Consider the following 24,782-nt stretch of genomic DNA (forward strand, 5'->3'; position numbering starts at 1 on the left):
TTTTTTCAGTGCAAAAGGTGGCAACTGCAGTGTGTCCAGACATGTTTTTTTTCCAAGTCTTTAAGTATAAGTGGATCTTCTGAGACCAACTTTGCACTGTCCAGGTACATGGTTAAAAACTTTGGAAATTTTCCTACAACTTTAAAATGTTAGAAAGCAATTTTTACAGTCAGTATCCATTTATGTCGTTATTTTTACTTCTTTTTTTTATCAAAGTCAAATAGTAATATGCTTTAAAATTTATCTAATGTGTAAATAAGGGTTATGAGATTTTCAGTTTTCTCTGTACCTTTAAGAAACTAATAATCTACTTAGTAATGGGTGTGGTTGCACTATTTAAATCATTAATCCATGTACATGCACACCTGTGCATGTTGATAAGAAGCAAAAGGGCGCAAGTTCCACTCACCGTGGTACAAGTTTTAACCATGGTTCAAGTTAAGGCCTTTCTGGAACTCTTCTTGTGAGCGGCTCACAAAGACCCACCTGCTCTTTAGTCTTAACATTTGTGCTTTATCATGGCACATGACTGCGTATGTTCCCTTTTAGATTCAGCATTCATAGATGCCTATAAACGGTCCAGGGTTTGCAAAGTTCTGGAAAGGTTATTGTGACAAAAGTACACTCCTGTATGAATGGAGGTGTCGTAGTATAGAGGTTCAGTCACTTGACTCTTATACCATTGGTCGAGGGTTCAAATTCCGTCCAGTTCTAATATTCTTTGGCAAGGCACCTATCCATGTTTGTTGCTCTCCACCCAGGTGTGGACTCATTAATTCAAAATGGTAGACTCATGAATAAAATAGCATGCTCAATCATGGCAACAAGCGTGAATTTCGTGCACTGTGACAAAAGTGCTTCAGTATTGGACATTACAGGTATTTAAAAATTAAGCATAATTTGTACATGAAATCTGCATAAATCATTTCAAAGCCACCTTTGTTAATCGGGCCAATATGCTCCAACTTATCTATTCCTTTTCTGACTTTGTTGAAATGTCTTTGGTTGCCTCTTTTTCAGCTGGGAGTTCTCTTTTCTAACTGTATTTCTCTTTGGTAATTCATTTGTTGTAGAAGCAACTGTTTATTTATAATGCTTGTAACTAGTTGTAACGTCAAGTGTTTTATTTGATGATTGCTAAAAAATATAGTGCAATATGTTTACAGTATATTAAAAGCTGCGAAACTGAGATGTAATGATAACTTGGCATACAAATACAAAGACCTACGGAAATGTTAAAAAAGAGAATCCAAACAAGGAGAAAATTGATGCCAATAAACAAACTCCAATACCAATTTCCTTTAAAGACTGAATGTACAGACACTGTAGCAAATCATGCCTAAATTTAGTTCAACTTCTGGCCAGTAGCCATAGTCCAAATGATTTCCAGCTATATGCTTCAGTCTATTTTAGCCTGTCCTTTTTTAAATGATACATCATGTTGGAATCACATTGCTAATATCCAAACATCCAAATGTAAGTTTGCCATCTCCATGCCAGACTTATTGGGGGAAGGGGGAACCTTTGGAAGCCAGCAATAAGGCATTGGGGCCAAGCGACTGGTATATTAATTAAATTATGTTACATATTTGCAACTGAAAATGACAGAATTGCGATTTTAATCAACAAAATGATTTCAATATCAAGGAAACAAATTCTCGACTATATTTGCAAAGCATATTAAAATAAGTGCAAAAAAGCACACATGCCTTAAGAACTTCAAAGTGTTGAAAAAAATTAGGGTTTATAGTTCTTTGTAAGTTTGGACCAGGATATGAGCACAGCTATTTGTGTGAAGTGATTTCTCATATTGTTACATTCAAGGTGGTCGCGGGAACATTTGCTAAGTATCATGAATTTCGTATTTGGTCACATATTACATGTACATGTAGATTGCTTTACATGTTCACAAAAATCACTACAGTATAAAAATAAAAATGAAATTATAAATGCTGCTGCATTATAAAAAGTTTGATGAACTCTATTTTATTGGCAGGATAAATATCATTATGATGCTATTCAAATGTAGCTCAAAGTTTCGCGAACAAATCAATTCTTTCTCGGAAACAATGAAAGAGTAGACATTTGGTTTGCCATTTTAAATGTTTTAGAACTAACAAGGATATTTGTTGTAATACGGTCACTTTAACCATGGACCTACTAGCTAGTAGGTCCATGCTTTAACTTACCCGGTAGTTCAATCTGATATACATGTACAATGTTGAGCCTACGGGTGACCAGATGGGGGAAACACTGAGAGAACTTGAGAGGAAATGGTCATTACCTAGCACTAAAAGGCTAGCAGTGGTAATTGGTGTCCATTAGGATATCAATATCTATCTCTCCAGACTGAGGATATCATCTTCTAGGGAGAGTCCAAGCAGGTGTTCAAAGGTCTATTGTTTTAATGTATTCATCAGTTCAAAGATATGAGACTTTCCATTAATGACTATAATGATACTGTCACCATCATCATCATCATCACTGTCGCCCTTGCCTTTTACTGGTTTTCGCTCAGCAACTGTTCCTTCCTTACCATGGAACAACCATAGTTGCATACATGTAGGCCTAGATCTAATATTGAGCACTTTTAGATACGTATGTCGACAGATACCCTTTTCATAAACTTATCCTCCAATTAGCCGCCTAAGAGTAATGCGGATAATTCAATAAAAATTGCGTTCATAAACTCTGAAAATAAGCCGCATTATTTTTACGAGCGCCCGTCCTGAAAAAGGTGGATAATCGCCATGACAACTGGACACGCCCCCTCCGATGTGGTTGTGTTGGAAAAGGGTGACCTTGTGACCGCACCATGGCAATTATCCGCATTATTTGGAAATGCGTTCATAAACTCAAAATCTTATCCCGATGCCGCTATTATGCGGATAATAGCAGCATCAGAGTAATGCGGATAACTCTTGTCCTCCTCCAATTTTACGACCAAATTATGCTGCTATTAGCCGCCTAATTCATTTTAATTGGGTTTATGAAAGGGGTATTAGACGACAGGTATGAGATGACGTTATCTTTTGGCCTGCCATATGCCTCAGGTCCTCACACAAATCCACTATCAGAATCAAGAACCTCGCCACATCCATTTTGCGTTTCTCCTAAATCATAGTCGATGTGCACGTGAGGGACGTCATTTTAACCGCTCAAGCTCAGTATGAAGATCAATCTTTCCCTACTAAAACACAGTTTTCAGTGACTTTTCACAAAATTAATGTAAGTTGTACAACTGGAAGCACCGTGGTGTAGCAGTTCTGACTCTCGCCTTGTAATCAGAGGGTCGTGTGTTTGAATCCCACCATGGCCTAACGTCCTTTGGCAAGGCGTTAATCCACACTTTGCCACTCTCGACCCAGGTGTTAAATGGGTACCCGATAGGATGTGAAAGCCTATGTAGTATGCCTAGCAATTGAGTCTTGGAACTCTTGTTGGATTGCTCCCCAGGGAGTGGAGAATGTGCATACATAGTATGCGGGCATGCAAGGATCCGATGACCGGGGTAATAATATATCTGTAAAGCGCTTAGAGACGTCGTTCCGATGTAATAAGCGCTATATAAATGCGGAATATTATTATAATTATTATGTTTATCATATTTGAAATTGCTTTCTGATCTCCAAAATATATATCGATATATATCTTAACTCGCGTAAAAAGGAATCAGAGCAAGTGAAAGGGCAAGTGTGCACAAGTTGCACCTTTGCATCACCCGACCAGGTTGCCAGGCGATGGTACACCAAATCTTCCCGGTCGGGCAGCGTGTCATGACCCCTCTGGTTATCGCGCTGTTTCATGTGAACGTACGTACAAGTCGAGTGAAATCTAAAGTATTCGCATCTGTAGTGAACCATGGCAGATGACATTGACTCGAACGATGAGACGACTGCTACTCTGTTCTCGTTCGCTGCTCCTAAAACTCTCTATTCACAGAATCAGATTCTCTACGGTGGGTATCTCTGGCTTAATCTTGAAGTGTTGTGTTGGCAGCGAACACAATGCTTCAAGAAAAGCCCCCCCCCTGCTTGTCTCTAATGGTTGTGCTCATTCTAACGTGCCACTCCCTTCTCAACATAGCCTTTCAAGACCAAGGGTTGGGGGGAGGGGGGGGGTGATGGCTATAAAGGGTGCGATTACTTGTCTTCCACATCAGTCATGTGTACTTTTTATAGTCTTTGGGTCATTCCATGCCAGTTCACCCAATGAATGTGCAATTTTGCACCCGACCGTCTCAGAATTCGTTGTAATTTGGTATACATAAAATTCAGCATGGCCCAAGCACAAAACAAAAAAAATTAGTCCAATCGGTCCGTCGGTTCTCGCGCTACGGCCCGCCCTTTTCTCCTTGTTTTGACAAAAATGGGCATGACCTTCAACTTTCAATGGCCACTGCGTCGTTACATGTTGACCAATTTTCATGAAACTGGTACCATTTGATAGGAAATTCAGAGAGGAATCCAAAACATGCATCGAATAATGTATTGGAGCAATTTATGACCTTTGACCTTAACTTTGACCTTGAGTTTGACCCCCGGACAAATAATTTTTTAACTTGATTTTCATGTATGTTAATTATTGGTATGATATTGACAAAATATGTTAAAATCAATGATGATATTTTATTTCTTCACCTTTAAAAACTCTTCCAAAGATACCATGAAATTTCACTCTAGTCCCACACACTGATATTCATGTTAGTAAAGTGTTTACCAGTTACATGATTTCTTCCCATCTTAAGTTACAGTATGCAAGCACATGAAAAGAAATTAAGCTTAATCAGTTCACAAATAAAAGATTAAACCTTTATGCTCATGAATAGGTATCTGTTTAGGCATTTTGATGTTCATCAATATATATTCATTTTGATGTTCGGCAATATATATCATATATATTCATGGTAGTAAAGTCTTCACTTTTATCATCAAAATATATACATGTATATATATATATGTGTATGATATATATTGCTGAATCATAAAATGCCGACTTTAATTTATACCAAATTACAACTAATTCTGAGACGGTCGGGTGCAACCACTGGGTGAATCCAAATGGAATGACCCCTTTGAGAAGATAAAACGGCGACACAACTGCTCCTGGCTTAATTTCATCAAAAAGATGTAAGGTTACGGTTCCAATAGGTTTTATGTTTGGCTGTGGGTTAGGTTTAGGGTGGGGTATACATTGTAGAGTAACACCCAGGGTTGAAGTTGGTCATTTGATTAGTGTGTGGAAGCGTAACATTTGTTGCTGTCCAGAGCAAATGTCACTGAACCTCTCTTACACCCCCTTATGAAACAACAGCAAAACTTTGAAAAGGAAAACTCTGCCAATAGATTTGTATGGGATAAACAGACTCAGAGATTAAAATGATAACACAGATGACAAATCAGCTGGCCCCTGTTATATGACATTGCCAACCAATGGAAACTACAATGGGGTGGGTATTGTGGTCTCGTAGGGGCGTCGTGGTCTAGTGGTAATGACTCTCGTCTTTCAATCTGAGGGACGTGGGTCCGATTCCCAACCATGGCATGTTTTCCTTCAGCAAGAAATTGACCCACATTGTGCTGCACTCAACCCAGGTGAGGTGAATGGGTAGCCGGTAGGAAGAAATTCCTCAAATGCCAGAGTGCCTGTCTGGACATGTTTGTATAGTTTGTATTCATTTCTACTACTAGCACATGAAACAAATTACGAAGTATTGGAGTAGGAATGTACGCTTGGATATGAAAGTATTTGCACCCTACCGCATGTTTACAATCAGTGATCTATAAATATGTCACAGATTTAGAAACTAGTCACTGTATATTAAGCTCAATTGTTTTCACCCTCTCATTAATTCCCCCAATCGCTCGTTACTAAAAAAGCTGTGAGCAATAATAAAGTCAGATTCGTTTGAAGGATTTGCTTGTTTGGTTTGTCAGCTGTTAGCCTTGGCCTCTACTTAAATGCATGCCAATCCATTGCCTCAGCAATTAATATATTGCCCAATATCCTTTCAGTAATGCACATCCCTTTCACATTTGTTTATTTTTATTTTCATTTTTTTTCTCATTGAAGTTCCTGAAACTAAACTTTTGTGATTAACATTGCATTTGCCTAATGTAGGTTACATGTATGTTTTTTTTTTTTTTTTGGGGGGTAAAATGCTGAATGTGTTTGTAGAGTTATTATTTTCTTACTGATTATACAGTAATTTATTCAAACAGGTAAAAAGTATGTTTGGAAAAATTAATTTGGCATTAACAAATTCTTATTCATTGTACAATAACAATAATGATAATAATCATAACTTATGATTATTATCATTATTGTTATTGTCTGTCATCATCGACATGATCACCATCATCATCATGATCACCATATATCATGACCATCACCATCCTCCTCGTCATTGTCGTCATTACCAAGACACCGCTTTTATATTTGAAAATTTAGAAGCACTAAAGATTTAAGATGTAAATGGAAATGTTTATAACATGTACGTATTATGTACATAGTATATTTACCTAAATTTATTTTTTTACTTGACTATTAGTCAAATTCTCATTAATTTTTTTTCTCTCTCTCTTGAACACAAGGTAAATACTCACTGAACTATGTCTAAATATCAATTAGATTCATGTGATGTGTATTAAGGAAAGGGAAAACAAGTGTGGCGGTTGCACATCTCTTGAAAGACATTTCTGCATGATCTTGCCACAAAACCCCAAGAAAACTATGATAATTAAAAATGATAAGGCACTGTTGTAAATCCCGGATCATTGTGAAGGATGGTCATGAGGTCTATATGATCAGACAAAGCAATCCATCGCCATACAGCTATTTTTGAACTATGAAATGATGTCACATGAAAATTGTCTTATTTTGGGAGTTGTCTTGAAAGGTTTCTAAGAACTGTGACCATGCAAAGACTCGTGTGGATGACAAGGCTTTCTTATTTTATTTGCAATCCTTGCCACCTACTTAAATGGCATTTGTGTTTGGGTACCCGATAGGATCAGAACGTCATTGAAGCTTGCAACCTGGTAGCTTGTCCAGTACTGTGCGCGCCTCACCGGCGACTGACTGGAATACTCCCCAGGGAATGGAGGATGTGCATACATTGTGTGCGGGAATGACGGATTGAATCCGATGACCGGGGTATATCTGTAAAGCCCTTAGACACGTCTTCCCGATGCATTATAAAGTGCTATATTAAAAGAGGGTTATTGTTATTAGAAGTCAAAATTCATTATTTGTTGAGGATTATTTAAACCTGCGTACAAAGCACTTTCCTAGAAAGGCTTTGAATACTCTTCATATTTGAGTTTAAACTCTGTGTGTACATCTTAAAGGTATGTTGTGTTGATGTTTTTTCTTTGCTTTGTATATATCATTGTTTGAAATTTTATAAAGTGTATCTTCTTCTGCACAAATTGCAGTGTGTTTATGTCATTTTTTTAACGGAAGGCTTCAAATATGCCTAACAAAATGATTAATGAACTGACATATCATTCACCTACCTCATTGCATACGTTAATCCATAGAAACTTGTTGTGTACTTCTGATGAACCCCCTGTTCTGGCCATCATAGCCTACATTGCTCAAAAGTCGAATTCATCTATGATCAGAAGTAGAGATTTTGTCATGAAATATGTTTCTCTGGAATGTGTTAAAATATGTCATATAAAAATTGATTTTTGTACTAAAAAGGTCATTTTTGACTCACTCACTTCGCTCACTCACAGTATTTTAAAATTGATTTTGCCTTTCATGTCGTGTCTTGCCCCTAAAGTTTTAGACTCATTATGCCACTGACCTCCGCCCAAACAAAACTAAAGAGAGGCAACGTCAAGTTTGATGTTTGTGATGCGAAAACAAAATCACAGAGCAGCAAGCGTGTTGCGATTTGCTTTTCGCATTTTTAAAAACAGAACTACAGAGCTGAATTCTGTTTTTTATTTTTTCATGGCTGAAACAGAAAAACAACTTATCCGGATGTACCTTGTATTTTTAATGTGGAGTTTGCGTTGAGTACTTTCCTTGGACATCATAATCTATCATGACTGTAGACCATGAGGTAGCCTGTCAGGGGCGAGTCTAGGTCCCCCGGTTTGAAGGGAAGTTGTGGATCAACATAAGGGAAGATTAAAGGGATAGACAGATGATATAGATCAGGGGGGTGTTTCTTTAAGGCATCTTGTCAGTGACTTTTGCTGACAACTACTCTCTGAGCCAATCACATGCTTGGATTTCAGTAGCTTGTAACAGTTGTCAATGAAAATCACTGGTTGTTTTTATCATGAAATGCTTCCAGGCTGGGGAGTGTTTCACAAAGCATTTTGTCCATGAGTTTCACTGACTTATTTGTTCTGAACCAATCATATGCAAGGATTTCAGTAGCTTGTAACAATTGTCAGTGACAAGCACTGGCTATTTGTTTCATGAAATTATGCTACCCTGGGTTTATAGTTTGTTCCAGGAGGTACATACATGTTTAATAGATTTACACTATGTAGCTCTTGTCTGTATATGATCTTGTTCAGGTTCTTGTCAAGGCAAGGAACTTCAATGTACTTTCTTCATTAGATGTTAAGTGATTACTCTCTCGGTGTTGTGAATTTTTTTTATATTTCAAACACAATATCACGTAAAGCACTGCTGAAATGATAGTACGTATGCACTTCAAAATCATCTTAAAGATCCTCTTGTAAATTATGGAAAGGTTGGATTCTGAGACTAGTTTTTAGTTTCTATGGGCACTATGATTGAGCTTTACCGTAGTCTCATGTACTTTCAGACTCTGTGTTATTCACTATAAAAGGGACAAATCAATCAATCTATTAATCCAAGTGTCTTGAGGATGTACTATCACCACTACCACCACCACCATTAAAGGCATGGTCACACCGCCCGAGCGTTGTAAGAGCGGTCGTGGAGCGGTAGGGAGAGAGGGTCGAAGTTCGCTCACAAAATTGGGGGGAAAACAAAAAAAAATAATCGAAATAAAAAATGGTGAACGGTAGCGAGCGGTGATGATTTTTTTTTCTCTCCTCTCCACGACCGCTCCAACAACACTTGGGCGGTGTGACCAGGCCTTAAGATCATCATTCGTCAACCTCCTCCTCCTCCCCCATCATCATCATCTACAGCATCATCAACGCCATTCATTCTCGTCTTCATCTGCTACATGTATTCCATATTCATGCCTCCTATTCTGTGTAGTCCCTCTGTATACGGCCTTCCAATCTTAGGCTATAGTACGGATGATACCGGATGCTTGAGACATGTATTTTAATAGGACCGATGGCAGATCAAAATTCTGTAAAATTATACTGCTGGTGTGCAGGAAATTTAGAAGAAGGATATAATAGCGGAGAGGAGTGAAACTGTTACACAAAGATGGTTGATATTGGAGAGGTGATGAAAAGTGATACAGATGCAGAAATTGATACGGATGAGTTTCGGATGTAGCAATTCCTTTATTATGAATTCTTTAAAGTACCGGTATTCAATTTAAAACTTCCAAAAACCAATACTTTGAAATCATATTTCATTGATTCCACAATGTGATACTTCAGAAATTTTCCATGTTCTTTTCATTAATCTAATTCTCTCTAGTTTACAAGTACCCCAACCCTCCCCAACATATTCAGTTTTGTGTGTAATAATGTGCTCTAATAAATGCTTTTGTTGATTTATTAATCTCTTTTAATAATATACATTGTCCATTGTACATAAAAAAATGACAGTAAAACAATGTTTGAATTGTTGTTAAGAATTTGATTAAACATGGAGGAGCCCTGGTGTAGTGGTTCTGCCTCTTGCCTTGTAAACAGAGGGTTGTGTGTTTGAATCCCACCGCGGTCTGGTGTCCTTTGGTAAGGCATTAATCCACACTTTGACACTCTGTACCCAGGTACTAAATGGGTACCCGGTAGGATGTGAAAGTCATTGTAGCTTGTCCAGTACTGTGTGCGCCTCACAGGCGACTGACTGGAATGCTCCCCAGGGAGTGGAGGATGTGCATACATTGTGTGCAGGAATGACTGATTGAATCTGATGACCGGGGTAATAATATATCTGTAAAGCGCTTAGACATGTCATTCTGATGTATTAAGCGCTATATGAAAGCGGATTATTATTATTATTATTAAACATAATACTAGGATCAAAGGATGAAAATACTGAAGTTGTAACATATAATGTTGATCCTTGACCTCGTAATTATAAAATTGAATTCTTATGGAGGCCCATTCTACATTTAATAGTTCATACAGTGCCTGACGTTTTAGAAATTGCTCAGAGATACAGTTAACTTTAGCCTTTGAGATATAAGCCACAGCTATAAAATGAATCATTTCTCACCATTCACTCATCAGTCATCTGCTCATGCATGTGGTCAGATGCCTCAGACCACCTGATCCAGAATTAGAAATTATTCTGATTTGGGGGCAAAGCTATTTCTGACCATGTGATATCTAGGTTAAAAAACAGTCAACAGTGGTTTAAATATTTAATATACTGTGTCAGAAAATTGATTGCACAAAATATTATTGGATGGAATTCATATGTTTTATCAATTTTAAAGTGTCTGTGGTGTCACTGCAGGTCCTACTTAAAAATGAACCTATTTAATTTGAAGGGGGAGGGGGGGGGGGGGGGGGGCTCCACACTAAACTTAACAATAGATTTGTATAACAATACTCATTGTTTGTTATATCATTGTGGCTTTATATGTTTTCATGACCAACAACATAAACATTCATGATTCTTTTTATATAATTAAAAAAAAATAATGCCAAATTTATTTGCTCCCATTTCCTTCTTATATCACCTGTGAGGCCATTAATTGATGTGTAAAGCTTAGATCAGCTATGACCTACATAAGATTGAACTTTGGATAAGAGCCTGGAAATATCTTGAAACATGATTAATACAGCGAGGGCTACGAGTTACTTGTCACATGTCATTTGTCATTTTGTCGATGAAATTATGAGACATTATTACATTAGATGGCAGTTTTCATGCCTTAATGTATTAATGCTTTGCCAAGAGTGATAAATGCCAAATTTTATGGTCACTGTTCAGAACCTTAGCTCTAATTTTTCGTTTTTATTACCTTTGGTGAATGTTGATAAGAAAATTGTGTAGTAATACAGTCATAGCAATTGGCATGTATACGAATCTCACCTAGATTGTTAATATAGCAGGATTTATATTGGATTGACTAGTATTATCTTTTGGCAGATGCTTTGATTTGGACATGAGCAAATTGTTAGGAAATGCATCAATTAAGTTCAGTGTGATTGATTAGAGTTGTAATGAATTACAGGACATAACAAACAAAAGCTGCAAATCATTATCAAAATGAAAAAAAAATACATGCATGTTTGAAGGTAAAAGAAAGTAGTTGCAGCAAACAATTTTTTTCATGAGAAAGTCTTTCAAATCGAGATGAAATGCCACCATATTATTATCGTGCAATTTAGATCTTTACTAGTTCTGGTACATTTTTTGTGAAATCATGAAATCTCAGCTGAAAACCGATAATTCTGATGATCACTAACACAAAAAGGCATATGTGGGACAGTGTATTAATATTGTTTGGAAAAATACCCAACATTTTATGGAACTTTGCTTATTTTGCTAATTTCTCAGCAATTACACTTTTCTTCCAGAGCCAGTTGGCACATACATGTATGTTTTTAATCTATACTGTACAAACACTTGGGTGGTCATTTTATTGGATTCTGTTGAACTCATTTTGAGATTGTTACCACATCTGGTATTTACCTTTTGAATATAAACATATGGTGTGGTGAAGATCGAAATAGACAAATCATCGTGACCTATTAAATTTCTTTCATTACATTGAAATGAAGAATATTTCTTCCTGTGCCTTCACATTAAAAATATCAACAGCTGAAACATTTTGCAGATGATTTGAGTGTGGTCCATAAATTGACATGTGCATACGAACTTCAGATGAAGAAAGATAATTTGTCATCATTTTGATGATTTAATTGCTATTCAGCAAACACTAGTTCTCAGGTGTATTTTTAACAGCATAGAAAACGCATGAGGGCGACCCCCCCCCCATCACAGCACGAATTGCCCCTAAGATTTCCCAAATGGAATAATTTGGGTGACCATTTTTTCTAGAGTCACCCCAAGATCTTCCCCAAAGAAAATCAGTATAATGCATATGACAGAATAATGATTTTGCATTGTTCTTTGCCCCAAAATAGCCTCTAACCAGTTCCACGCTCTGACATAAAAAAAATCCTCCAAATTAAGTAATTGCCCCAACGTGAGAAAAAAAATAACCCCTATAAACAATTTAAATTGTGTCTGACCAACATCACAGACATCTTTTTAAAATCAATTTGAGACAATTTCCTCTTTTATTATTCCAGTACATATTCATGAAGGAAGGTGAGTGCAAAAAAGTGCAGTACCTCAACAAGGAAGGGTGAATGTCAATGTCAGAGGCTGACCTGGGAGTATCACTGCCCTGGGGAAAGAGAAATCTACAAGGGTCTTAGGATAGGAGATTGAAAGTCCTCCCATCCACTAAAGTCTGGGGAGAGTGTTTCATGAAGCGAATAGCCTGTGATTTTTCACTGAAAAATTTGTTCCGAGCCAATCAGATCCAAGGATTGTGGTAGCTTTTAACATATTTGTCAGAGAAATGCTCCCTTGATATGTGTCTTATGATGTAGGTTTAAGGAGGTAGATCATGGGATTTGACATGTTTATCTTGGATTCTGGGTGTTTGGAAGAGGGTGAATCATCATCTAGGGGTGGGAAGGTGAGGGGGAAAGAAAGAAAGAGAGAGAGAGGGAGGGAAAGGTGAGAAAGGGAGAGAGAGTGTGGTAGATGAAGGCGAGAGAAGAGGGTGGAGAATAAATAGAGAGAGTGACTGAATTCATGGCTCGACATTAGCAGTGGCCCGGGGCAACCAAAAGTGAGAGTCGGGTCACGAAAATTCTGTAAAAGCCAACACTTGGTGGCCCGTTTGGCTACCAAAGTTCTATAAATTCTCTTGTTTTCTATTAATAGGGCCACTAAATTTGCTTTATGGGCCATTCAAAATATGAAATTGATGATTTTGATCAGGCCACCAAGAAAAGTAGTTAGTGTGGAGCCTTGCTGAATTCATGAGTCATCAAGAACATGCTATTGAAGGGAATCAGAGAAAAAAATGAAGAGAAAGAGAGATATAGAGAATGAGTTTTAAATAAAATAATTTAGCAATAATGATAATAACAACAACAACAATAACAACTACAATATTATAAGGTATTTGAATAGCGACATATTCCCCTTGTTGGTGCTCAAGGCGCTCCTATTTTATCCATTAAAAATCTGTATTTTATTCTTGTCTCGCTTCCATACAGTCTGCAGGGCTGCCTTCCTTTGCAGCGGAGAGCAATGGAATGGATGCTAACGGTCAGCTAGCATTGGTGGAGACACCTCAACAGAAGCCATGGGAGAAACCGCTGACCATTCCAGAGATCAGGAAGAGCAGCCAGAACTGGTCACTTGCATCAGATGCAGGAGTAAGTAGCCCACAAGGTTCATTTATTGATATCAAAATTTGCAAGAATGTGCAGAGTAGCCAGAACTGGTCACTTGCATCAGATGCAGGAGTAAGTAGCCCACAAGGTTCATTTATTGATATCAAAATTTGCAAGAATGTGCAGAGTAGCCAGAACTGGTCACTTGCATCAGATGCAGGAGTAAGTAGCCCACAAGGTTTATTTGTTGACGTCAAAATTTGCAAGAATGTGCAGAGTAGCCAGAACTGGTCTCTCGCATCAGATGCAGGAATAAGTAGCTTGCAAGGTTTATTTGTTGACGTCAAAATTTGCAAGAATGTGCAGAGTAGCCAGAACTGGTCTCTTGCATCAGAAGCAGGAATAAGTAGCTTGCAAGGTTTATTTGTTGACGTCAAAATTTGCAAGAATGTGCAGGGTAGCCAGAACTGGTTTCTCGCATCAGATGCAGGAGTAAGTAGCTTGCAAGGTTTGTTGATATCTAAATTTTGCAAGAATGTGCACAAAAACATCAGGGCCCTATTGTACAAAGAGTTACGATTGATCCAATCAACCAAAATTATGGAAAGCCAGCAACATCAACATATGAAAGACATGCTTGTTCATAATATTTTCTAGATATGATGTAGATTCATATATTCTTGACAGTTCAGTATGCTTTTTGTTTTCCAAGGAGAATTGCACAGTCTTCAAGAGAACAATGAATGTATGAATATACATCATATTTTGAACAAATTTGCATTTTAGATGTTGACGTTGCTGGCCATCCGTAGTTGTGGTTGATTGGATCATGAAACTCTTTGTAAGATAGGGCCCTGGTCTAAGAAAGTATAGGTTCTGAGACAGCTTTAAAGTGTTTACAATTACATTTCATCATCGATATTACAGTAACCACTTCCATCGATGTACACCATCAAAGTTTAAAACACATGAACAGACCGAAAAAAGGGTGTTGGTGCTTTTGTAGAAAATGGAATTGGCGGTGATGTGAAGTACATTGTTGTTGACCTAGTTTTCAATGTCATGTGTGAAAAAAAACAACAACTGTGAAATGGATTGGCTAATGTGCAAAGAAATGATAATCCCAGGCATTAAAGATTTAAAGCGTGTGAAATGTACTCGTAAGGATCAAGGATAATATAGCTTTCCCAAAAGTCACCTTCGACATTTGCAAAGTCTAAGCCCATTCCGTTGTCACACTTTCATGACATTGCAGGCTGTCAACAATTTTTGACTTCATTAACCTTGGGAGAATTCATTTCATGAAGCAAATGATCAGTGATTTTCACTGGGTGTTGTTGAAAGCTGCCCTTGCTTCTGATTGGCTGATAAGAAATTGATAGTGAAAATCACTGGAGAAAACTTTGCATGAAACCCCCCCCCCCTTGGTGAAGACTGACTGATTATTGGCATTTTCCATTCCATTGACCCCAATTGGCACCTTTTCGGACTCCTCTCCTCCTTGATAAATACAGGCCATTGTCTGGTGTATTCTTGTAAGTACAGTAAATAATATTGTATGTATTTCACGTCACAGTCAAAACAAATGACTTGAAACCCTGACTATAATTAAAAGCCTCTTTAAAGCTGATTTTAGAAGGACCAGTGCAGGATGCTTCCAAACCGTAACTTGGCATCCCATGCTCAATTTCTGCTTTGACATCATGAGTCATTATTGGAAGCAGATGCTGCGAAGTCAAAGACATTGGTTAGGTTATGAAAGTGTACTGCTTTGCTTTTCTCCCAAGATGGACCATATTTCTTAGATTCTGTGCCAATGTACAATCTTTCTGGTCCTGTATATGTGCTTTCCTGGGGAAACAGTTAAATTGTATAGCATTATACAATAGCAGGAATAGGCACATGAATTTGGGTACTTGTATGTTATCCTGCATCCTCAGAGATGTGATTCAAGAATAACTCATAAGTCAGATATATTATGCTTCAAAACAAGCAAAAGTTATGCCTACATTATTACTTGAAATCTGGAGAAGGTATAGCAGATGAAGAATGAAATGAAGAACTCCTAACTGTCAGGGTATTCAGAAAAAATGTTAATCTATATTTGTTGATTTCAAGTGCTCACTCTGAGAGTCTGTTTTGGTGCTTAGAGTATCAGGGGTGTTTTGCAAAGAATCCTTTCTGATAATATTTAACACAATCCTAAAAAAATATTAGGGTGTAGAATAAACAAAGGTATAGCAAGGTTGAAAACCAAATGTTTGTCCTTCAAGTTTGGTGCTGTTGCCAGTGTTTTTTTCTTTAGACCAAACACCACAACTCGGCACCAAACTTAAAATCACGGAATGGTCTAGAATATTTAACACTCTTCAAGAATGCAGAAAATGGTCAAAAGCACAAAGTTTGTGTTTGGAATATTTGTTTTTTGCCTTCAGCTGCTGAATAGGAGGATATATTTTATTAAGGTACCTAAATGTTACGCATTTCTGTACACGTCTAGTAGACAATACAACATCAGAGCATTTCTTATCAGGTAAAACCGAAGGAAATGGCTGGCTAGATTGCGCTAAACGAACACTTTTTATTGGCATTCCAAAGCCCATCCTGAAAAGTTGAGATAAATTGGCAAATTAATGGCTGCTGCCTGCTTGAAGGTGAATCATTGCCACTTTTCTCCTGACATCATGGCATATGACATTAACCATGTGGTCCTATCATCACATGCACATTGTCAAGGCGTGTATCACATGAGGGGTGTGTTTGGGGGTGAATACACCGCACAAGGGGAATTATGCCATTTCTTAATGGGAGACGTGCTACTATGTTTTCTCACCAGTATGCTATTAATACCTATCTAATTGATATCAACTTTACTAGACCTTACAAAGCAGCGAGTGATTTATGTAAATCAGATGTCATGTGATCTCTGCAATGTTTCAGTCCTTCCCTTGTGTTTATTTTCAAATCTCAATGTGCATTTATGGTTTTTAACATGAATAATATGTAAAAGTTTTTGATGATGTTGACTACAGTAGACAAATGGAAGAATTACTTTAATACAGTATGTGTAATGGTTGAATAAATCATGTTTAGAGACAACTACAATATTAATTCACATTTTCCTGTAAACCATGTTAACTTGTGAGCTTCTGTATTTGTCGTCTAGCCCTAACCCCATCCTCCCTCTTCATTATGACACATAACTTTTAAAGAACATTGACGTCTATTGACGATATTTCCTCCCATTTTGTGTGTTTTCCCTCCCATATTTGTGTGTCATCGAGTTCAGAATCCATGATTCATGAGATTTGACAAAGACCTGAGCTTTGCCAGAATCCCTTTGATACATTGTAGGATCTGCTTGAGGTCCGACTGATTTGAGATTGGGGTTTACATAGATGTAAAAGATCATATCATTGACCTCAGTTAGACTTTTCAAGTGCATGAAGCCTTTTTTGCCCTGAACACCCTAGGATTTAATCACATTTTGTGACATCAAATAATTATTATGTTATAAACAAACATGTCCCTGGCATATAATCTAGATTTTGAAGAAAAATATTACTCTTCAGATTATTTTGTAAACATTATTTGAAGAGGAATTTTATTTGTTTTTAATGCTTGTCATCTCTATAGAACTCTAAATAAAAGGAATTATATTTATGTTTCTTAATTGATATTTACAATCTCTTCCAGTGGCAAGTGTGTTCAAATCTTTTTTGAGTTTCAGTGTAATCATTAGAACATATTGATCAAAACAAACTGAGTCAAAGAATATTTTAGCTCATTGATTTGAGTACTTTCTACAACAGTGCAGACAGTTTTTAGCACTGGTGATTAGGAGAATTTCACAAGATGTCTGACAGAAAAGAACTAAAATTTCTAAATTTTGTGTTTGGTACATGTATATAAACACATCAGTCACAGTCACATAACACACAAAAGTTACACATCACATACTGTATTTATTAATGAGATTATGCATTATTATACATGTATGTGCTGCAGTTTTATCAGAATGGAAAATATTATACCTGCATTGGGAATTTGGCTCTTAAAGGACAAATCCATCCCAACAAAAAATTGATTGGAATAAAAGGAGAAAAATCTGATGAGGATATTGAAAATATAATCAAAATTAGATATAAAAGAGGAAAGTTATGAAATTTTAAAGTTTTTCTTAATTTTACATAAAAGCTATATGCCTATCCTGGTATGTATGCAAGTGAGGAGACTGATTACATCATTCGCTAACTATGAAATATTCTAATTTTCTCCTCATTACCAAGTGAAACAATTAATTTCACCCTGAACATGTGGAATCAGCATTGTTTAATACTATATGGTTCAGTCAACTTGGTCATTATCGCCAATTCTGTAAAAAATGAAATATTTTATGATTTAAACGCTAAAAAACAAAAGAAATAGAGAGTGAGGGGCATCATCGACACTCTCATTTGCACGTCACTAAGTTGTGCATAACACTGATTTGTTCAAAATAAGCGAAACTTTAAAATGTCATAACTTATCTTACATCCGATTTTGATGAAATTTTCAGCGTAATGCTAGTTTGATTTTTCTCTATTTATTCAAATCAACATTTTTCTGGGGTGGACTTGACCTTTAAGCATGATTTTAAGTCCTCTCAGTGAAACACCCCTCTAATTTGTAAATCCAAAATGATGCTAACACTTTCAAACCTTCTTTCATTCATTCTCTCTCCTGTCCAGCTTCTCCTGTATCTGCAGGATTTCTCCAAAAAGATGATGGGAAAGACAAGTGACCTTGAGAAGAGGATGGAAAGCCTGGTCCACGACGCCAAGAGCGCCGATTCCAGGGTGCACAACACCTTCAACGACTTCCTGATGCTTGCCAATACACAGTTCATTGAAAACGTACGTATGCCCTGGGGCCCGTTTCATAAAGCTGTTCGTAACTTACGAATGACTTTACGCACGACTGGTGACCATTTCTTGTTCTAAATGATATCCCTATGTAACTGATTTAGCGTCAAGAACAGGTTCCAGTCGTGCGTAAAGTTGTGCGTAACTTTACGAACAGCTTTATGAAACAGCATACCTCCCTGGATGCCGTTTCATAAAGCTGTTCTTAAATTAAAGACTGTACACTCGACTGGTGACTCTTTCTTGTGCTAAAATGCATCCATTTGTGGTTGACTTTGCACGTGAGAACATATTCCAGTCGTGCATAAAGATGTGTATTACTTTTAAGAACAGCATTATGAAACACCCATCCCGATGGTGTTTGATGAAGCTGTTGCATGACTAGTGACCCTTTCTTGAGCTAGTTGGTATTGTCAGCAATTTTGTAGCCTAAATTCATCCAATTTCTTTGGATTAGAATTCTTGTTGACAAGTGTTTGAATGCAAATTTTGTGATGTTTTCAAGAATTTATGAGAATCATGGATTGTTCAAACCTGTTATATTAAAATGGGATAAATTTGCAGTATCTCGTATAGCACAAAAAAGGAGCACCAGTCGTATGTAGAGCCAGGCATAACTTAAAATTACAGCTTTGTGAAACGGCCCTCAGAACACCTTGTAGTAGGTAATCGTTTATAGGGTTGCAACATGAACCTTGGTTGAAGAGATGATTTTAGCATGAATGATAAGACATGAAGATCTTGTAAAGCTCTTGTATAGGGTATGTAACACTATGATGTAAAGCATGTACATGTGCTTCCAAAAGACTTGGATATTATTACCCCTTTTAACCTTTTTACAGCACACAAGAATTTCGGGGAATCAGTCCTGCTAGGTACACATTTACCTCACCTACACGTAGGATGAGTGCAGCACAATGTGGATCAATGTCTTGCTCAAGGAAATTGCTCTACGGCAATGGCAGTGTTCTGCTAAAACTTCTAATAGATGTACTGCAAAATGATCCACGTTCAGGTTGTCACATACTTTGAGAAACATATCATATTACATTGATGAATCACACTCTATTTCCCATCAATTCATGTTTTGTGAAGCCTCGTTTATTGTGGGATTAGAATGCTTGATGAGCTAATCAAACTTTCACTTTCGAGGACGGTCAATCAGTTTTATTGAGACAAGTCATGTATATATGTTAAAGCCTTACATGTCACTATGGGAGTGGCCAGGGGGAGGCCTCTCCTACCGCCCCCTTCCTATTTCTTGGTCACCATCGAGAAAATTGTCAGACATCTTAAACAGGCTGATCCATGGATTAATCATATTTATTCATCACACAATTACATGTATATGTATAACTTTGGTAACATTCTGTATACACTGCATGTGGTGCAATAGCTGGATACTATACATGTACATACTGGTGTACAGTGTATAGGAAGTAGTGCGGAATAGTTTAGTGGATTATAATGGAATAGTCAGTTATAAATTATCATGGAATAGCCATTGGTATTGATGAGAAATACATGTAGACAGCGGTATTTTTGTGTTGCTGTATATCAGAAACTTGTTATCATATCTTAGCTGGGAAGCTGCCATCATGTTACTATTTCTTTTGTAAACATGACCGTCTTTATAAAAAAACACCCCGATAATAGTGAATACTATAACTGATTCATTAATGTGAAACAAACTGTGGAGTACGTGTATGCCCAATATCAATTGAAATGATTACTGTGCAAGTGCAAGAGGTGTCCGGTATGCATTGAGGATGATAAACATAGTGGATTTAATCGTGATAATTATTACCATGTGGATTACCAAAGGAATTATGTTTCTTTTCCGTTCAAAACTTTGGGTAAATGTAAGTACTTTGACAAGTTTATTGTTGGGGCGTAGACATAAACAGTCTAAATGGTAATTAGGCAAAACTCTTACTATTAAGTAGACAAACTAGTTGTTGACAAAGTAGGAATAGGCTGCGTTTATGTAACCTCATAAGCTAGACTCACAAACGTGAATCATGATTCAAAACACAAACATACATCACAGTAACTGCAGAATAGGGATTTAGTCTATTTACGTTTTCTTTTGACTAAACGCAACTGCGATTTTGCAGGAACGTCTTTCTAAATGTGTTCCAAATCATAATTCTAGGGTGAAAAAGTGGCGCATTAACACACCCTTAGACCATGTGGGATAAGACCAAATGGAAAGTTGACGTACCGTATACAGACCAATCTGCAATTTATGGACACAATTGTTTCAGACACAAACCTTCAATGTTATGTGCCGATATCACCAAATCATGTTTCTTCTCCGATGACAGTCACCACACACCAAATCATGTTTCTTCTCCGATGACACCAATCTTGATTTTGACTTTCCATTGTTCTGCCTATTATATCAGGTGACGATGGTGTTGACAGATGAAAGGTTTCAAGATAAGAACGTAGACCCTGTTCTCATTACAACCCAAAAAATAGTTGAGTGGAAACCGGTTCAGGAAACCAGTTTGGAAATTCGCTTTGCTAGCGTTCCCATTTGAAGCACTCAGTGGAGTCACATGTCTTGCACAAACTTTGGAACAGCAGCGCAGCCATTCTGGACACAGTGTCCCATATTCTGAAGTCTGGTTTAACTTAAACTCAGGTTTAAACTTGTGGTTTAAGTATAGATAGCCAATTGTTGCATAAATCACTAACGGTAGAGATATCATATTTCAGCTCATTTGGCTCTCAAATCATTCATAATTGTCTAGGAAGTATACATAGATGATTGTCTTCATCATCAATGAATCAGAAGAGAGCACATTAAACATACTGTACAGTAAGAATAATAAAAATTTTGACACTTTTGGCTTCCAATAATTTTAGCACAGAGTTAGACCATGGTCTAAGTTAAACCTGACTTCAGAATACGGGCCAGTGTGTGGGGTTAGTGCGCCTAACATACATTGTACATGTGCGAAGATTGCTTCCCGAAGGATAGTTGTGTCCTCACCTAAACTAGTTTAATGTGGCGATCTTCAAAACCATGTTGCAAGGTCGTTTTCCAAACTTGAGTGTTCCTATTACACGTTAATTTAGTTTCCACTAAAATAGTTTTAGAACTGTAATGAGAACGGGGTCCCAGACTACTGTCATCAGTGATACACCTGTTTATCCAGGGTCTTCACCTGTGCGTCATTCATGATGTTTAGTCTGAGACATTTAAGCGCCATTCAGACAAGGTGTGACAAAGGTCCACTAAGAAGCTCAGCAACAATGCTAAGCAACAGTACTCGGCAACAAAGCTCATTTATTGACATTTGCCTCTTTCCACCCAGGTGTAGTAAATGGGAAGCTAGTGGAAGGAATTCCATGAATGCTGAAGAGCCTGACCAGGGTAGCCATGTTAAAGATAAATTCCAGTTGTGGGAACGATCTCAAAATGACTTTTTACAGAATTTAATATAATGATCACCAAAGTGTCTGTTTGTATGAATAAAAATTCATAAATGTGCCAAAGGATTCTGGAAGAAATTGTGTAATTGCTGAGAAATAAGCAAAATAAGCGCAGATTCTGTCACTTCCGTCGGGTCTTTATTCCAGCAATAATAATACACTGTCCCACGTGTGCCTATCTGTGTTGGTGATCTTCAGTGTGATCTGTTTTTAGCTTAGATATTATGATTTCACAAAGTTCAGTTTATGTAACTGTACCAGATCTAGATCCACTATGGTATAGTAAGACTTATCCTTGGTTTTACAGACTTTCTCACAAAATCAGTGTTTTACTGCAACTACTTTCATTTAGCTTTAAGGCTGGAGTAATAATGTGCAGTGCTTAGTATAATGTTGCATATTATCTCTTTCTCTCTGTTGCAACATGTATGTGTGTGCCGCCCTTTTTTACCCTCTCCCCCTTCCCCCTGACTCCTTAAACACCCCCCCATAATCTTGTCAAGATACCTTTCACTTTTGGGGAGCGTTTCATTGACAAGTTGTTAGATCTGACAACTTTCCTTGATTTTGATTGGCTGAGAAGCACTGTCACTATGGTAATTGTCGGATAAAACGGGACTTGTCCGATAAAACGACGGACAAGTCTTTTCATGAAACTCTCCCCAGATTTCCTCATTCTCCCTTTTCTCTGTTATATTTATACTTTACAATTGTTAATAACCTAGATATATTGATACTTATATCACATGTTGCATTATGTCAAAAATTAAACAATAGTTTTCATTTTTTTTCCCCAGAGAGTGTATGATGATTCAGAAGATGTAGACGGAGGCTCACAATCAGATAAAGATAAGAAAGAACAGGTCGGTATTTTGAACTTTTACCATGTATTATGCATGGCATGTGTTTGTTTGGGCCCCCATCTTACAAACAGTTACGATTGATCTGATCAATCGTAACTCTAAGGAAATCCATCAGTGTCATCATTTTTTTCTTCCAAAATTTGCACCATGTCCATTGTATGCAAAGAGAAGCGCAGTGAATTTTCAAGAAAACAATGAATGCATGAATATACATTAAAGCTAGAAAATACTATGAACAAACATGCATAATAGATGTTGACATTGCTGGCCGTCCATAGTTGCGATTGATCGGATCAATCGTAACTCTTTGTAAGACTGGGCCCTGGTGTGTCTCATGAGGCCCCATCTTACAAGGAGTTGCATTAAGTTCAAATCATTTATTTCAATTTCCGATACACAATTTAGCAGGACCAAAGTTTTTAATGTTATTAATGAAAGTGCAAGATCAACAACCAAGAGAGAATTCTTGCTTCACAAATTAATTTTGGATCATTATGTAATTTAGCAGTAAAATATTAAGTATTTGCATAAAGATGAATAACAAAAAACGTGCATGGACAGTTAAACAGCCCTTTAAATTGAATAGATTTTTGAAGAAAAAAAATTCCAGTTACACATCTTCCGGCTCTTGAAATGATGATTTCTTTCAGTTTACAAAGACATTGTATCAACCCACTCTCTATTGGGAGAAAATAAATCAATAAGATTATCATGACATATTTCTCCATTTCCCCTCGTCTTTGGAGGAAATGTCATAAGGTCTAGTGTTGAAAGTTTCAATTTGACGCAAATTCCGACTGTTACTTTTCCGTTCTTCATCTAAAGTGCAGGAGCAATTGAGTCAAATATCAGTCTCAGAAGTTCACCCCCAACTTCACTCATTGTCATTTTAACCTTTCTCTTTGTCTTCTACTAATTGTTTTCATTTCCATCAAATTTGAAGGGTGTTTTTTTTTTAAAGCTGTGTGTATTAGTTACTGTAAAAATGACTTGTGGTAAATGATAAACACCAAATTGTCATTGATGTTGGCTTCATGCCCAAGAAAGGATCACCAGTCCTTCGTAAAGTCACTTGTAATGTACAAACAGCTTTATGAAACACGTCTCTGGGGTGTACACATAAAGATATATGATTACCGGTAATACTTACAATGACTATATCTTTGTGTACATGGTATACCATTGACAATACAGCTACTCAACATTGAATGGTACAGTATGTAGATCGTATCTCTTTATATGTTCCTAGGTTCTGTCATTTTGTCTACTATCAGTGGTCTTTTTGTTGATTATTTCTCTCTCTCTTTCTCATTCTGCCTCTCTCCCCCCTCCCTCTCTATATCTTTCTCTTTCTTTATCTCTTTTGCAATGAATAAGTCGATGGATTAATTAAAACAGAATTAATTGTTCATTCATAAGAACAGATCTTGGTTTGGTGACGTATTACAATCGGGTTTAGGGAAATGAATGGGGGGAAGGTGGACACTTGTTACTGAGTCTTGTCATTTGACCTGCAAACAAAAAGATGATTTCAGGTGCAAGGCTAAGATGACATCACCTCCAATGCATTGGACAAAACAGGTGCTCACCACAAAGACAGAGTAAAAAATCAACTTGGTTAGATTTGACATTAGTTTTGACCTTACTGCCCCAGTCAATCGTAACAGTTCAACAGGTGTATTGGAGAGAATACAGTATTAGCCTTTGAACTTCATTCATCACCATTTGATTGTTTTGGCTCTTTGCCAACAGCAACATGAACAAGGCATTAGAACCTAATGTAATACTATGCAACAAGCACCTAAAGATTTTCTAGGACTTTGATTGACATTATGCATGAAAATTTGAATTTTTATTTTAATAGTGCTTGCAGAAAAATTATTTCCTTGTGATTTTGGAGGAGGTAATAAATGTCCATTTATTTTCATATATTTTCAAAAATGAAAAATAATCAAATGAAAATAGCGGTATGAAACTATAGATGTCGATAATGCTTTATCAACCCTAAAGTCCATACTAGATTTTTTGTATGTTCCATGATGTACATCGATGCG

The 24,782-nt window shown here is 37.0% G+C and overlaps 1 protein-coding gene across 11 annotated transcripts in view; it reads left to right on the forward strand.

Moving 5' to 3' along the window:
* LOC121422412 (WASH complex subunit 2-like) overlaps window positions 1-24,782 on the forward strand; it is a 151,627-nt gene that overhangs the window by 11,765 nt on the left and 115,080 nt on the right. For all 11 annotated transcript variants that reach the window (XM_041617426.1, XM_041617428.1, XM_041617429.1 and 8 more), the window contains exons 2-4: window positions 13,398-13,559; window positions 18,248-18,412; window positions 22,663-22,728. In XM_041617426.1, the coding sequence (XP_041473360.1) occupies window positions 13,398-13,559; window positions 18,248-18,412; window positions 22,663-22,728 (393 nt within the window). The remainder of the gene's footprint in view (window positions 1-13,397; window positions 13,560-18,247; window positions 18,413-22,662; window positions 22,729-24,782) is intronic.

This window comes from Lytechinus variegatus, chromosome 10 (genome assembly GCF_018143015.1).
Source record: "Lytechinus variegatus isolate NC3 chromosome 10, Lvar_3.0, whole genome shotgun sequence".
Classification (NCBI taxonomy): Eukaryota; Metazoa; Echinodermata; class Echinoidea; order Temnopleuroida; family Toxopneustidae; genus Lytechinus; species Lytechinus variegatus.